Raw genomic sequence first — 18,073 nt, 5'->3', positions numbered from 1 at the left:
TTGGGATTTTGCTCTATCATGTAGTAGCTTCCTCCTTCTATTGTATAGTTTGTTTATGGCTGGAGTCCACCAGACAGGACATCTGCCTTTGGAGGAATGGGTCTTGGTTTTATTTGGAATTGCATGATCCATGCATTCCTGAAGGTGTTCATAGAATGCGTTTATAAAGGATTCTGTGGTCTGTGCCGTATTTTCCACTGGCTCGGGGGCTTTGAAGGATTCCACCTCGGTTTTGAGGAGTGTGAAATTTGCTTTAGAGAAGTTTTTCACTGTGGTTTTCTGGGCAGGAGGTGGGTTCAGGATGTGAATATCCAGTGAGATTAGTTTATGGTCTGATCTTACCAGTGAGGGATACACTTCTGGTCTGGAGCATAGAGTCCCCATGTTGGTGATGATTAGGTCCAGTATGTTTTCCCCTCTTGTGGGAGTGGTAACAACTTGTTCCATAGCATTTGAGTTTATAAATTCTAGGAACCTTTGGGCTAGGGGGTTGGAGCTAGAGTAATGCTCCCAGTCTATGTTTGGGTAGTTGAAGTCGCCCAATATAATGGTGTTTGGAGAGACTTTCATATTTTCCAGTGTTCTCAGGAAGGCCGAGTGGGTTCCTGGGCTTGGGAGAATGGTCTGTAGCAGGCTATAAACTGGAAGGCAGTTTTACCCACTGTTAGTTGCACATGGATAGTCTCTGATGCTTCGTGCTGTGCCACCAACCTGGAGGTGTGGGTATCTTTGATGAATTTTGATACTCCACCTCCTTTCGTGGTTCGGTCCAAGTTTTGGGGCTGAAAAGCATGGTATGAGGTATAACCTGGTAGTGCTGGGGTGCTCTCGGGAGCCTTGACCCAGGTTTCTGTTACTGCACAGATATCGATGTTCTCCATGCTAAGGAGAGTTTCGAGTGCATGCATCTTGAGCTTTAGACTTCTGGTGTTGAGTAGCATTACTCTTAGTTTCTTATCCCTTGTGATACCTATGGAGGTGGGTTTGTCTTTTGAGCCTTGCCTAAAAAAGGCACTATGGGGGAAGCAAGAGCCTTTACCAATATCTGAAAGCCCAGGGGTGACAGGTGCAAGCCATCCCTAGCGAAGAATCTTGGCTTGTCGAGCATGTCATCCCAGGCTGATAGGCATTGGATCCCCTTTGAATGACACCAATACTTAAGCCAATTGTTGAAATTGATCTTGTCTTCATATTGTGGCATCATTCTTGGTGAGGGTAAGATGCTACTCAGGGTCATAGTCATACCGGCCTGGGCTACATCATCAGAGAGCTCCTCCTTATCTCTTTTCATGTAGTCCAGGGAGGTACGCCTCAGGTCATTCACACCAGCATGGACAATATCCGAGTCATATTTGTACTTGCCTTGGAGTGACCTGAGTGCTTGTGTTATGTGGCGGATCCTAGCGCCCGACAGGCAGCTCACTGTGACCTTCTCCTTGTTTAGCCTGGTGAGCGGGACGTCAGTGTGCCTGACGATAGAGTCACCTATTACAAGTGTATCAGGTGTGTTGTTTAGCCTTAAGGGCTGTAACTGTTCGGCACACTGGCTTTGTGAGCTATGTGTTGCATGTGTTTTGTTTTGGGGTAGCGGTTGCTTGGGTGTCTGCTTTGGAGGTCTCTGCTGCTTAGGCAGATTTTTATTTAGAGCCTCTGAGTATGTTTTTGTGTGTTTATGTGCTTGGTTTGCTGTCATGGTAGGTCTGTGAGACTGGAATTGTAGTGAGTGTGGTTTCCTTCTCCTCCTGACTGGTTATGCCAGTACTGAGTTGAGAGAGCTTAGCCTCCAGTTTGGCTATATGGTTGCATCTCTCACATGTGTCGGAATTTGTTGGGAGGAGGAGAGGGTTGTCTGTGTACATGAGACAGTTGTAACATTGCCTCAAGATTCCGAGATTCACCAGCTGGACTGGAGAAGAGATTGACAATTGACCTTTGGACATGCTAGAACAGTATTGGGAATTCCTTTATAATTGAAAAAAAGGGCCAATGGGGAACAAGGTACTCAAGGGGAGTTTGTGAGGGTGTAGTGCTTTTAATTTTTTTAGTGCTGACTTATATAATTGCTTTAGTGAGCAAGTGCCAGGTAACTTAAATGCAATGTGTTACAGGTAACTTAAAATGACAAACAGTAACTTTCTTTCAAGTGAAACAAGGAAAGAAGTACAGTAAGCAATGCAGATATCACTAAGGATCCACAGAAGCGCTGAAAAGTCACGTTTTAGGTGGAATTAGCATTTCAGGGAAATAAGCAAACAAACAACAAGCATACAAACAAAGTTAGATTCAGCAGGCCTGGATCTAGTCTATGCTACAGCAAACAAGGTGTACCAATTTCAGTAAGAAACAGTTCAAATATGCAGGCACTATAAGCCTTTAACCAGAAATTCCCAGCTCAGAAGGGCAGAGTCCAGCCTCTCCTCCCACAAGAGTGTAGACCACAAACCTTCTTAATGTAAAATAACTGGCCTGAAGCCCAAGTGCTTAAACCAGAACTAATACACTTTTAGAATAACAGACACTGAGCCCTCAATCAGCAGTTCCCAACTTAGAAGGATGTAAACTACCTGTCCTGCCACCACAGTGCAGGCCACAAACCTTCCTAATGTAAAACAATGGTCTGAAGCCCAAGTGCTTAATCCAAAAGACTTAGAATGATACCTACACTTTAATCAAGTTACTACCAAGCAGTAATAAATACAACTGAATACTTTAAAGAATGCCTGGATTAGTGCTCAAGTTATACAAACAAAGCTATATTCAGCTGGCCTGGCTCTAGTCTATGCTACAGCAAACAAGGTGTACCAATTTCAGTAAGAAGCAGTTCAAATATGCAGGCACTATAAGCCTTTAACCAGAAATTCCCAGTTCAGAAGGGCAGAGTCCAGCCTCTCCTCCCACAAGAGTGCAGACCATGAACCCTCTTAATGTAAAATAACTGGCCTGAAGCCCAAGTGCTTAAACCAGAATTAATACACTTTTAGAATAACAGACACTGAGCCCTCAATCAGCAGTTCCCAACTTAGAAGGATGTAAGCTACCTGTTCTGCCACTACAGTGCAGACCACAAACCTTAATGTAAAACAACTGGTTTGAAGCCCAAGTGCTTAAACTAAAAGGCTTAGAATGAGTTACACCAGGCAGTAATAAATACAATTGAGTACTATTAAGATGACGCAAAAGCAAAATAAAGTAGGAAGAAACACAAATACAGTAAAAGCAGATACATTTTTTTTGAGTGAGCAAATGAGATGGGCCCAGGAGTTACAGGACGGAAACAAGTGCAAATGCAGGCCTTCAAATCAGAAAGTTGAGAGAGATAGAAGACTGCCCAAATGGCCAATAACTACAAATTCTGGGCCAGAACCACTCCTTATGTGGTAGACAGGTTACCTAATGCTTACCACTCCTACTGATAAGCTAGAAGGCTTCCCTACAACACAGAAAGGATTGGGGGGCTCAGAAGCTTACAAACAGTTCTGGATACATCAAATCTGTATCTGGAACACTAATTACAGGAAAGGTAGGAAACAGGCTTACAATTTTTTTTCAGAAAAGTAGCAAAAACAGTAGTAAAAACAATTCACATGCAGTGCAAGCTGGCACACTTGAGTATGTAGCAATATTAGTCCACACACAGTTTGAAAAAATGTAATTAAATTAAAAAGGACTAAAAGCACATGCAGAAAGGGTTTATTAGGTAGAATGTGGTAAAAAGATGGGACTGGGGGAGTGTCCTAGATCAAATCTACTGTGGGGCGGGCACTGCAAAAGCCACCAAATTTAAACTACAACCAAGAACAGGGGGGGGGGGGCAGTTTCAACAGAGATGTGAGGAATCACAGTGCAAATTTATAAAACCAGAAAAATATATACTGATCTCTGTATATTTGCAGAACAGTAAGACAACAGATATCTAAGCAACAATTTAGCTCTATAATACAGAATAATACAGAAAAATATACTCTATATATTTGCAGATAGTCTTGTAAGGCTCTCTCTCAGTGCACAGGTTTCAATTTAAATGCAGGCTGTTATTAGCTATATTGAATAGTATCATGTTCCTGCACTTGCTCTTGTAAGAATGGAATGTGCAGTCTCATATTCAATATAGTTTCAAAACATCAGAATTATTTATTTTAATTTATAAACAATGAAAAACCTTTACCAGGTATTTTCAAATGATGATGTTCTCCTTCACACACAGATTCAATGTTATTAATGAGGTCAGCAAAATTTCCTTTATTTTTTTGCAGTTCTTCATTGAGGTTTCCATAACGAATGTTAAGGTTTTTACATTTCTTATCTTTTTCTCTGAGATTCTGAATTGATTGATACAGGCTGTTTGACAACATAGTATCTGGAATGAAAGTAAGAAATGTGCAGATTATGAAATGCAGACAGGGATACATGATAAAAAAGTGACAATTGGAGAGAAGTTTAAATACTTCACATTTAATTCACATTGCAGCATACAGTCACTGAGATGCCGCTTTCCATTCTAAAGTTTAGGTCATATTACATATCCATCTAAAAAGTATTACAAACAATGCTACCAGCTGAAAGTATGTGAAGTAGATACGTCTGCCCCTACAATAAAACATTTTGGGGTAAAAATACTTTTTAATTCAATGGACAATAATGATATGATATAAGTCAGAGTTTTCTGTATATTAAGCTACCTAAGGACTGATATTGAGACTGGTTACTTGTGCTCAGTACTGTACCCTAGCTAACTAATATAAATAAATAAATACATAAATAAATAAATACGTTTGTTTAAAAGATAAAACATGGCATTTACTGCAAAACACAAATTCTGTCAAACATGACAGCAAACAACTAACAAACAGAAAACACTGCCCCCGTGATTCAATAAACGTCCATGCCAGAATTACCCTATTCTTGCATGGAGTGGATCATGTCCGTGCAGCACAGCAGTGCACCTTGCATATTCATGAAGGCACGCTGCTGTATAACCAAAATGGACACGATCTGTGAGAAAGTGCCGGGGACATGTTACAGCAGGGCCTGCACATATAACATGTCCCTTGCACTCAGAAAGTGCTGTTACGGCACTTTGAAATGTAAACAACAGTGTTCGCTAGCAAATCGCACAACTGTAATGTCCATAGTTTTGCCTCACATATCTGGTCAATGAAGGCTAAAATAATATGTAATGATGGGCATTTCAGTTATAGACCTCAGACATTACAGAAAATTCATGCTATTGCAAAACCTGTTATTCTATCAACTTTAAAGGTGTGTAAGAGAAAATGTAAAAATCGTCCCTATTTTTGTTCCTTTGTCCCCCATTATGTATGGCTTTGTCCAGATTTCTTGTTCAAAGAGGTTGGAGGTATGTGCATACCTCTAAAGTGCGAAAAAGTTAAAATCATGTTATTTTTTTTTTTATCATCCCAAATAAAGTTTAAGCATAGCTGAGCAGGTGTGCGCATCGTGAAGCCGTTCTTAGCATAGCTAAAATATCCCAAGGAGCTAAATAGAAATATACAAGCAAAATTACCGAAGTGGGATAGTGTAGTGGTTAGACCTTCTGCTTTGTATGCAAGCATTCATGGTTCAAGTCCCAATGAAAGCAGTTCACGTTTGACATGTAAAAGCAGTATTAAAAGTCTCATGTTTTATTAAATGAGGTAGCAAATAATATTTATCAACCAGGGTAGTGTAGCAGATCCAAAATTGAGGTGTCAGTCCAGAAAAGGCCCCCATATAAAAACAAGTGTCCCATACAGTATAGTCATACAAGAATAAATGTAAATGAAAGCACATAGAGGGGTGCCATGGAAGGTAAACATAAAATTATAATATGTCAGTAATGATGAATGAATCCCATACACCCGATAGTCTATAAAATGAAATTTGAGCAATGCTAAGTAGCGCTCAGCTCTGCTTAACTGGTGTAAGTATTGCTTAAATGTAAATGCTAAGCAATGAGTGGCCCAGTAAAGCAGATTTGCGGATTGGTAAGCAGTGCTCAACATCTGACCCTTTAAGCACTGCCAACCTTAGCTAAGCGGGTTTGCGCATCACTTAGCTTAGCTCAGCATATTCAAAATGGTCCAATGATAACAAATGGTGGGAGATCACCCCTATTTAAACTTTGCAGGTGGGAATACAGCCCATAACCAGTTGTAGGTCATCACTGCAGGCACTATGGCTTGAGCTGGTGAGGGATCATGCTTTTGGGCGTAGAGCTAGGGAATTCAGGAGTCCTGGGTCATGGTTGGACTCCTAGTGAAAGACCATGATGGGAGACTGCTACAGGGCCAGTGCAAGGGCTCTCAATACAAAGCAGAGGCCAGGGACCATCTTGCACATGATCTCACCAGTGCCACTGGCATCCCTCAGACTGGTGAGCAGGTTTGGCACCATTTTGCTGACCTCAAGTGTAGGTAGAGGGAGCTCTGTCTGTAATGAATAAACAAGACATTAGCAGAGTAATACTCTCATACAGGGTATATATATATATATATATATATCAATAAAAGTGTCAGTACCCTTCAATAAAATTAAAAATCCCAGACCCCCAGACTGTTGTGTTTACTTTGCTATGTGGTGGTATGAATCACAAGTTCTGCTCAGCAACTATGGCTCTGACAGCTTTAATCAATTGAGGCTCATCTGACAAAGATTGTGGAGTTGTACAGCAGGAGATTAACTATATGAAATGTTCCATGTACCAAGAACTGATCCCTAAATAGTAATGTTGTGTTAACTATTGTTTCCAGATTGTAATATGTCAAAGTAGTAATACACAGTACAAGAACTATCTGCCATGCATGAATGTCAGAATTACAAGGTCAGATAGTCCAAACAAGAGAGTATTAGGCAGAAAACAGTCAAACAAACAACAGCAGTTCCCCAATAGCTCATTGTGATGAAACACAACCTTGTTGTACCTTTTTGCACAAACAGGCATGGTTCAAATCCCAGGATTGGTAGTAAGCTGTATACAGAATTTCACCAAAGAATATGTGAATATGTGTAGAAACAATCAGGTAGTGTTAACAGATATTTCCTCCACAGGTCTGCCAGGAAAGGAAATGTTTATACTAGCTGTAAGAAGGCTATACATATACACTGTGTATAACACCCACTTCCAACCTCAAGGCTGCAAATAACAGCAAGAGAACTACATACACAAAGCAGTCTCCTCCGATAAATGTCCGTCAAGTGTCACGCTGTCACGGCTACTGGTTACTGCTGCCAGCACCCAGGGTGTCAGATAGAAATCAAAATGGAGTAAGGCAGTAGCACACACACCCACAGCATGAGTGCATGGCACCCCTGTCAGTGTGACATATGTAACCTTGAATATGTGAATATGGGTAGAAACAGTTAGGTAGTGTTAACAGATATTTCCTCTACAGGTCTGCCAGGTAAGGAAATGTTTATATTAGCCTTAGAAAGGCATTAGTACTACAATGTGTACAAACATACCACTGCCCAATCCCAGGCCATAGGCAGATGTAAAGTGAGGTCAAGAATAATGAGTAGAGTAATGATCAGTGCAGTTGTGAACTGAAGCATATACAGCTGTTAACTGGCAACTCTCTCTCTCTCTCTCTCTCTCTCTCTCTCTTTTTCTTCCACCCTATCTGCACCAATAATTTATACACATAAATCAATGGGTATGTTTTTCTCCAAATCTACTGTTGGGACATGTGTCCTATTGTTCTATAATTATTTAATTGTTTGATTATTAATGTACCCTGTGCAAATACTATCATTGGTGGCCTGTTGCTATCAAAGTAACTTGCGTGGCGTTATAATGACTATTGTGGTTCCATATACGGATGTGTTCTATTTGCTATGCAACTGTTTTATATCTGTTTTATGGGGTCAATTGGAACACCCATGCATGCTGTTATAACTAATCTTGGAATGTGTTGTTCTTGGCTAACCAACATATATTGTAAAACCTCAATCCCATAGCACGCCTGGGAAGTCCGATCTAAGTGGATTCACCTGTCCTGCCTCACCTGGCCATGGCACAGGCCCAAACATGTCTGGGAAACAAGCCAGGACCTCCTCATCTGCTAGTCCTGCACCACCTTTGGATGGAACCGCCTCAGGGGATGGGGCCCATCCCCCCCTGGGAGCGGGTGCAGACAGGAAACCATCACACATAGTCAGGTCTAGGGATTGGTGTGTAGTGAGCTCTGAAAGGAGTTTGGAGATCAGTTACACCAGATTGAGGGCCACATGGTGCATCTTGAGGGTCAGCCTGCCCCTCCTGGTCAGGCCCCAACACCTTTGGAACTGAGAAGGTGCAGTGGTGACTGCCTATGTGTGGGGACCTCAGTCCCACTGTATCCATTTGGTAGCTCATGGGCATCCGATTCCCAACCACCCTCCCCGTTCAAGGTGTTTACCCCCCACATGTGTTATATACCACCCCTGTCTGCTGTCTTGTCTGTCTTTTCCATCTTCCTACCAAACTTACCTCTTCAAATATACCTACTATCTTTTCCCAACATCCCAGTCTTACCTTAAAAAAAATGGGCATCTGTTCCAAAAAAAAAAAAAAATTACGCCCCATACATAGCTGTCCCTTTCCCACACATGTCCACAGGACACATGTAATCTGGTCCAATTGGCTTGACAATACATTACTGTTGGCCTCACCCCTTTCTCAGGGGTTTGACTGTCCAAATTCACATCCAAATTCTGTAGACATTCACAGCTGTTGCTGTCGAAGAAATGGGCAGCTATGGACCTTCCCTATACCCGTCCTGCACATCCCTCACTATCTTTCATATTATTTTTCCATCAGCATGCCCCTTTTTTCACCACTTTTCTATCATCCCTTTTTATTTTCTTTTAAAGAAATTAGCATGAGAGTAAGTGGGTTTGTACGATGCCAAGCGCAAACCCATGCACAACTGCTTATAAGTGCCTAAATCACACTGTATCCATCAGCCACTGTTTGGAACAGCAACAAAGCAATCAGTGCTGCCAAGTCTTGAACCCAGGATCCTGTACACCATAGTCAAAGGAATGTACCACTACATCATCTATGCTGTAGTAATGAATGCTGCTTTTTCAAATATATCATTCAGTACAGGTATAAAACAGTAGGGAACAAACACTGTGGAATCAGCCATATTTAGTATATATAAATATACGCATATAGATGTGTATGGTGATAGATAAATATGAAAAAGTATATACATCAGATATATCGAGATATACATATAAAATGAATACATAAAGAACATATATATATATATATATATATATATATATATATATATATATATATATATATATATAGGGCAGGATTCACGAAACCTCTGTGTAAGAATTAATATGTCTTACATGGAGGCTGCAGTCTAACGGTATGACATCAGCATGCCATGAGGGCATGCCGAATCACACCCTAGGCTAACACGGTCCATGTAGGAATGTAGGGGGCGTGTCCGAATGTCGAGTTCTGCAAAGGGACATGCCCCCAGAAGAGTCAGAGTCCTGAAAGTAAACTCCCATGAGCGAGTCCGTGGAAATGTCAAGGAACACAACACCACACATGCCCCCACAGATTATAAACCCAACTGTAATGTAATAAATAAAAATAGCAGTTACATTTTTTTTTTATAATTTCCAAAATGTTTGCCCGTAGTTGTGCTGGTTTGCGTGGGTATGCCCTCCGCTAAGCCATAGTTAGCAGTCATTGAAAAGCATATAAGATCTAAATATACAAATTAAGCCAAGTAGCAATAGCGTAGTGGTAGAGATGTTGGCCAAAGAGGAGGTAGTCATGGTTCGATCCCCCACAACATCATTTTCTATTTTTAGTTAAATAAGCATGAAACAATCCCCTGACATATATATATATATATATATATATATATATATATACATACATATATATATATATATATATATATATATATATATACATATAAATAACTACAATTTAAGTAAAATGTAATGAAATGGGCCATGTATTTTTGAAGAAATCCGACACAAGAAAATATAAAAAAATTTTATAAGTGCCCATAGCTGAGCAAGGCTTTAAAAATCCGAATATGAGTGCCCATAGGTGAGCAGCGCTCTAGCAAGCATAATATGACTGCCCGCAGGTGATCAGCATTTTAACAAGTGTAATATGAGTGCCCGGAGATGAGCACCACTTTAACACGCTTAAAATGAGTGCCCGTAGCTGAGCAACACTTCACACAGCGTAATATGCATGCTCATAGCCAAATAACGCATTACCCAGCGTAAGCCATTTGTGCGGAGCTGTGCAGCGTGCCAACCGGCTTACCGGCGGGCAACGTTGAGCAAGCTGTATCTAAACCACCTTTACACAGACACACATCCTAGCTTGTCTAGACAGTAGTAAAAAAAAAAAAAGCAATGCCCAGGCTTGAACCCAGGATACTGTGCACCATAGGCAAAGTACTGAACCACTAAGCCATAACAGTTGTATGAAGAAATGCAGTATTAGCATATATATAGGAATGAATGGAAATAGAAGCATGACAAAGCAGGTTTTCCTAAGCTGATAAATATCCAAAATGACCAATCACAGATAAGTGCGGGAAAACCGGCATATATAAGCCCCATAGGCAGAAATACACAGTATAACTGATTGTGGTACCCATTTGCAGTCAGGATGGCAGGTGCAGGAGAGGGAAGTCACTTTATAGCACAGAGGTGGGGTGTTGAGGAGTCCAAATATATGGTTTGGCTCCTAGTCCACGATCATGAGGCTCAACTCATGCAGGGCCAGGTTCACTGGGGTGCATACAAGGCAGAGGTGTGGAACCAGTTGGCACATGATCTCACCAGTGCCATAGGCATACCCAGGACTGGTGAACAGGTCCGTCACCACCATGCAGACCTGAAGAGATGTAAGCAGGAACAACTGAACCGTTGGATTCAGGAGGCCCGGCAAATGCCCAACACCCCACTACTGAGTAAGTGTCCATGTAATGAAGTATGTAAGAAATTATCCTAGCCTATATTATGGAGATGTATGTTCCAATATTACTTCATTTATATTACAGCTGCAGGTGTCCATTCCATGAATCAGCGAGCCTATGCTGATAGGCTGGTGAGGTTAGTAATTATTTTGCAGGAATTGTTATAGAATATAAGTGAGACAGCTTGTAAAAGAGTTCAGTGTTGCTACATATTAATAAAGTTCAAATAAGCCTAGAAGAAAGATTCTGCTAGTACTGTAAGATTAGATAACTGATGTAGCCTGTAATCCAGAAATAAACATTAAACAAGTCTGAAATCGAGTTTCCACCTGTATTGTAATATCAGATAACTGCTTCACCCTGAAATGACTGGTAATCAATCTACAAAGGACAGACATGTGTCAAATACATCCCCTTTTAAAATCTGCCATATGAAATAAGTGAGTCTGTTGGAAAGGATTGTTGTAACCAAGTAAGAAATGTTAATAACACCTAGAATTAAGTACCATCTTGAATTGTAAAAATAAAACAAGTGAGAGCGTGAGAAAGAGGGTATGAATCGACCAAGAAAGCTGTAATAAGTCTGGAATAAAATTATACTGCAGTCAGTACATAATGAAATGAATGAGACAGCCACAACCAAAGAGTGAAATGGGTGTAATAAAGTACTGAACCTAGAATGTCTGTCCCACAATTTGGATATGTTGCTGTACCCTTGCAATATGGAGATAGTATAGTTGTATGAAATACTGAACATCCACAGTTGTCTAGATCCATATAAATCAAATGTAGCAGGATGCTGTACCTGAACACAGCCAGATATGAACATGTATGAATAAAAATGGAATTTATATTAATGTAGCAGTAACATTCCTATCATCAACATTCCTAAGGTTACATATAGGAAACTGTACAAAGACATGTAGGGGATATATATCTGGAGCTACTAGGAATGTACAGCATATGTATAGGTAGTTTAAGTTGTTAATGTAATATTTCTTCACCCTACCCCATTTTCACAAATGATACCATTCCACACCAAACTGGGTATGTGTATACACAATTAATTCCCATGGACATTTGTCCTGTTGGTTCATACATATCTGCATGTACGTTAATGCATGTGCCCTGTTCACATATCCAAACCTGATGGCCTGTTGCCATCAATCAACCGTGCATGCTGTTGGATTGTGTACTGTTGTTCTAAATATGCATGTGTTATGTTTGCTGTTCAATGTTTGGAATTCATGGGTGTTTGGTTAATGGGAATACTGATGCATGCTGTTACAACTAATTTTGAATGGTGTTGTTTGTTACTAACCCAAAATGTCATAAAATACTGATAAACATAGGACAACAGGGAAGGCAGGTTCCAGCGAACCCACCTCTCCCACCTCAGCTGGCGAGTGCACCTGGCACCAGTGCCCAGACAGGAACCTCCTCCGGTGGCCCTGTGCCACCTTCGGATGGAAGCACTGCAGGGGATGGGGCTCGTCCCCCCCTCTGCAAGCATGGCCAGAAGAGAATGTCCACTCACCCTCTATAGTGTCCGGTCTGTGGTGTGTAGCGAGATCAGGTATGCTGTGCTTGATCTCCTATGCCAGCTCGAGGCGAGGGTTGCGCAACTCATGGGTGTGCCTGCCCATTCTATACAGCCCCCAGCACAGCCCCAACCTGGGCAGTGAAGGCACAGTGGTAACTGCCCATGGGTGGGGATCTCAGTTCCACTGTTGCCATCTGTGGGCTCATGGGCTCGCGATATCCAAATATCTGTCCCCGTCAATTGTGTTTACCCCCCACATGTGTCATACTCTGCCCCTGTATGCATCTTGTGTGTCTTGTCTGTTAACCTCCCCAATCTACCTCCCCAAATATACCTACTTCCTGTACCTCACATTCCACTCTCACCTGAAAAAAAAATAAAAAAAGGGCACGCTGTTCCCACAAAAAAAGTACGCCCCATATATAGCTGCCCATTTTGCAGACATGTCTGCTGGACATGTCAACTGATAATTAACATTGGCTGTACAGCATATTTTGTTGTCCTCACCCCTCTCTCAGGGGTGGAAGGTTTCAAAATTCACACCAAATTTCACACATATGCACAGCTGTTGCTGGTAAAGAAATCGGCAGCTATGGGCCTTAACTACATCCTTCCTGCACATCCCAAGCTTGTTTTCCTACTGTCCTACCCTCTTTGTGCCCCCTTTTTCACCACTTTCCTATCTCCCCATTTTCTTTTCTTTAAAAGAAATTAGCGGGTGTTAGCGGGAGTAAGCACTTTTAAGCAGTTGTAAGCGCGTGTGCACTTGTGTGCGCTAAGCTAAGCAAGGGTGCACTTAGCTAGGCGAGTGTGCGCATATGTATGCATTGTGCAAACCAGCGCAAACCCGATTACAACTGCTTAAAAGTGCCTTAGTCACTCTGTATGACAAGGCCTGTAGTCTGCTCATCAGCAAAATAAAATTCCCCTGTCAATCTCGAACACAGGACCTTGGAAACACTAGTCTGCATGACTTACCACTAAACCATAACTGATATACAAGAACTTGGTGCTGAAACAATATATCATGACATAGAAGGACTGAATGTAAAGGGAATATAGAAAGGCCATTACACAAAGCTTGTTTCCTGTATCTTTACTGGCAATTCTTGTGGAATTGCATTACATTAGTGTTATAAGAGAAACAGCCATGCTAGGAGGTAATAATGTTAGAGTAGCAACTTACAAACCACACACGGTATCAGAGCAGGATAAGCACCACCATATTTGAATAGGTATGAGGCCAGACATCCAAACTGTGACTGATTTACAGGGATGTACTTCATTTGTCAAAAAATGTTACCTGTGCCCCACTGACTCTCTGTGAAATGTACTAACAATAGGCAGAAAGGTGGGGAATCCCACGTAATGGTGACCGTCAATAAGTCAAAGTACACACTACTTGCATGTCAGAAATGGTGTAGTAATACATATGCTCAAAATACCCCACAGTCACAACTGCAGAATATCTGAAATATATCACGGGTGTATCCCACTGATATGTACCATTCCCTGAGGCTGCTCAAATATATACCCGAGAGTATCTGAGGCCTGCAAGTGTCAGAAACACACAGCCTGTCTGCTGTTACACACTCTGCGAATAGCTGTAGAATTGCTTCCACAAGCACACCGTCATGAAGGAGTACAACCCAGAAATATCAAAGGATGTAGCCATCTAACAAACTAAGGACAGTATAGCAGTTTACAAGCACTGCATGTGCCTGATATTCATAACTGTTGGTACAATGTACAAGGCCCTACTACTGCTCAGCAGCAAAATAAGATACCCTTGTAAGTGTCAAACCCCAGACCTTGGCCTCAACAGACTGCATGCAGTGCCACCAAACCACACCAAACATATAAGAAATTGCTGCTGAAAGAAATATATCATGCATTACAAGGAGTGAATGTAAATGAAAAATAGGAAAGCCATAGCAACACATTCCAGTAAAGACAAATATCAGGCCTTCAAGGAGTGAATGTAAAGGCAAAATAGTGAAGCCATAGCAACACATTGCAAGAGCTACTGTTGTATACCAGTTAATCCACGAGTCCCACAGGAATGTACATACTCCCATGTAAACAGTGTTAGCATTATTAGGTGTGAGTTAACATACACACTGAGAAGAATGAACTGGAAGAAGCAACAGTCAGGTTTCAGTACAACATGCATTTCAGTGGCTACAACACAGCCTTAGATATGAGAGACATAACAACCTTTTGACTGACACAGCAGTGTCCACAGCAAACCAGCATGGTCCCCACCTTGCAAAACTGAAAGGCCTACGCCTACCTAACCTAACATTTTATACCACTGTCCTGAAATCACAGTGAGGACTGCAATTACCACACAGCAGGCTGCATGCAATTAGTAAATTCTGGCCAACAATTGGTGCAGAGGCCATCACATGCACATGTGAAGATACCTACAAAAGCAGCCTGTACTGCCAGTCCACACATGCAATAATATCATTGCAGCAAATGGAGGGAGAGAGAGAGAGACAGAGAGACCAAAAAAAAAAAAAGCCATCAAGCCAGCCAGCCAGCAAGCCAGCCAGCAAGGCAGCCATCCAAAAAAGCTGTCAGAAACAAAGGTAATGTAAACTACAGAATCTAATAATCTACATACTGTGAACCCTCCATATGTGTTAGCAGGCTGTATCTATATGTATATGAAGATGTGCATAGGGCAAGGGACATACTGCAACTGTTAGTGAAGGCTGGACATACATATATAGTTGAAGGTTGCTATGTGCACATATCAATGTAGGTTGTAGTACAATGTACAATGTAAATGTAGGTTGTACAGCAATGGATGTTTAGAAGTATGTTAGTGTGTGTATGTATGTATATATATATATATATATATATATATATATATATATATATATATATATATATATATATATATATATATATATACATATATATGTACATAGAGAGGTATGTATAAATAGACAGACATATATAGATAGATAGAATATGTATATACATATAGATGTAATAGACACATACATATATAGATATATATATAAATACATACACATATACAGACAGATATGAATGTCTATAGATATGTATGTATATGAATATCTCTCTCTCTCTCTCTAGATATATATATATATATATATATATATATATATATATATATATATATATATATATATATATGTATGTATATATATATAGAGTGAGAGAGGCACATGGGGGCAGATGTATTGCAACAGGTGCATGGTGACGAAGGCATGGACTGAACACCAGTGTGGATACTGGAGTACCATACCCCATTCCAAAACACTTTAACCACTAACTACCACATAGGTGGTTGCCTGCCTACTACTGGAGGTGTCAGAAGGGATCATGGGAAACAAGTGTACAATAGCCTCTGCTTTGATATTCACAGTGGCACACTAGTCTTGTAATCCCTGTACATGGTACATGTCATCACAAATGATGTGTCAGCTAGGGAAATGTAGGTCAGTGTACCCCTCTACACCTCACAATGTCCTACACGGTATGTACCTCCCATGACAACTACAGCAAGGGAAAAGGCCGCAGACATACCTAACAAAGAGTGATAATGCCCTCAAACACATTCCCTATGCAGAGTGACTGACAAAACCACAGATAGAGTGCCTTTCATACTACATATACAGAGGTTACCACTGCTGGATATACAGAGTTATGTCACACCCATACCAGTTGTCCAACCGCCATGGTAACACCTCACAATCTGTCCAGCCTAAATGACCTATGGCCCTCATACTTGTCACTGTAGTAAAGAGCACATGCTAGAGGTACAGGTTCCTATCCACAAATAAGCCATACCCTGGACTAAACCACCCAGCATTAACAAGCAAGGCTCCTTATTAGTAGATGTCAGACATACCCCTGATGAATGTTATGGAGCTAGGTAATATGCCGTATGAGTCACCTCTGTGTAACTGTTTGACAGGAGCAAGTACAATCACATTACATGTGTCCCAAGGGGCAGGGTAGCATAAGGCTATGCTGCTGTAGTACTTACCTATGACACAATGCACACACACATGTACTCATTGCAATACCAAGTATGTGAGGTGGAATGAGTGTGACACTGACTGTGTGCAAGGTCTGTAATGGTGTGATTGCTCAGCATGACTTTGTGTCCTTGGTGTGAGGCCAGAGAAGGATGTGTCAGTTATTGGGATACAAACATACTACATTGCCATATGTTGTGCTGTAGTTCCCTGTGTATGACTGCGGTGTAGGTTGTGGTGTGGCAGCAAAGACTAGGGTGGATTACCAGTGAAACTGTAAATGTGCACTGCATGCATTGCATGGAAGGACAATATTCTCCATCCATTAGCTTGATACATACCCCCAGTGTGAGGTTGTGCATTGTACCTCAAACAGTGTGCCGAGTGCTGGTGTATACTAGTTTGTTGTATGGAGTGTGCCAGGCACTTTCACACAGTTGTTGTCTGAGCACTGATATGTGGTAATTTACATGTGTATCCCCTGATAGACAGACATATGCTATATATGGCAGTTCAGTGATATCAGTACAGTAGAGTATTACATGTGCCATATTACTTGCTCACATATTTTTATTTTCCTTCCAGGGCAATGGTGCATCAGTGCAACCCCTGTTATTCAGCTGCAGAGGATGAGGAGATACACCAGAGCCTGGTGCAGGATTTTTCCACACTGTTTTCCAGGACCAGCCAGAACCAGTAGGACAGGACTGCACTGTGGCAAGACCTTGTCTGTCAGGTAAATGACATAGGCATGCATAACCGGACATATGAGCAGGTACGCCATCACTGCAGTGATTTAATTAGAAATGTCATCAGCGTGCATCTGATATCCACACACAACAGCTTGCCACAGGTGGTGGAGTACCTATCCACCCCCCCCTCAACAGAGTGGAGGAACTCCTCCTAAGTGTTGTGGCTCCAGGCCAACAACAACAACATCCACAGACGTGTCATGATGGAGGCTGGAGCCACCCAGCATGTGGACATGGAGTGTGCAGGTAACATGCCATATCTGTAGTTGACTGTTCTCTGTACTGGTAGTTCATGCATGTGTGAGATGTGTACTGTGTGTGTAACTGTTATCCTGCCTATTCTTGTGCAAGATTGATAATCTGAATATCATCAGTACACCTGTGAAAGCCAACTGTTGTACTACTGTACTGTATCATACTCACAGTATCAATGGCACAGTTGTGGCCACTGACAATAACTCTCTTATTTGTGCAGGTCCCTCTGGAGTAACAGCAAGGCAACCAATCCATGCTGGTGAGTGTGTAATAACAATACTATTAATACTAATAATAATATTAATACTAATAATACCCTCAAACAGTATTGTGTATGTGTTGGATTACAGGTGTGTGTGTGTTTGTATCTGCTGTACTGAGGAGTGTGCATGTGTGCATGTGTGCATGTGCGTGTGTGCATGTGCCTGTGTGCATGTGTGCATGTGCCCATGTGCATGTGTGCATGTGTGCATGTGACCGTGTGCATCTGTGGTAACATTGTGTACACATTGTAAACTGTGTTTCCTGTCTTCTTCTCACATGTTCTGGTGT

General features: G+C 41.3%; 1 protein-coding gene across 1 annotated transcript in view; it reads right to left on the bottom strand.

Annotated features, from left to right (window-relative positions):
• The window catches only part of LOC122808693 (asialoglycoprotein receptor 1-like), a 659,094-nt gene extending 654,739 nt beyond the window's left edge, over positions 1–4,355 (bottom strand). The window contains exon 1 of the mRNA XM_044079681.1: positions 4,166–4,355. Coding sequence (XP_043935616.1) covers positions 4,166–4,352 — 187 coding nt within the window. The 5' untranslated portion in view covers positions 4,353–4,355. The remainder of the gene's footprint in view (positions 1–4,165) is intronic.
• Positions 4,356–18,073: the final 13,718 nt, after the last annotated feature.

Source organism: Protopterus annectens, chromosome 8.part0, assembly GCF_019279795.1.
Source record: "Protopterus annectens isolate FY-2018-M chromosome 8.part0, PAN1.0, whole genome shotgun sequence".
In the NCBI taxonomy this organism is placed as follows: Eukaryota; Metazoa; Chordata; order Ceratodontiformes; family Protopteridae; genus Protopterus; species Protopterus annectens.
Note: the sequence above shows the minus strand (reverse complement) of the source record. Positions and strands in the feature narration are given on the sequence as shown.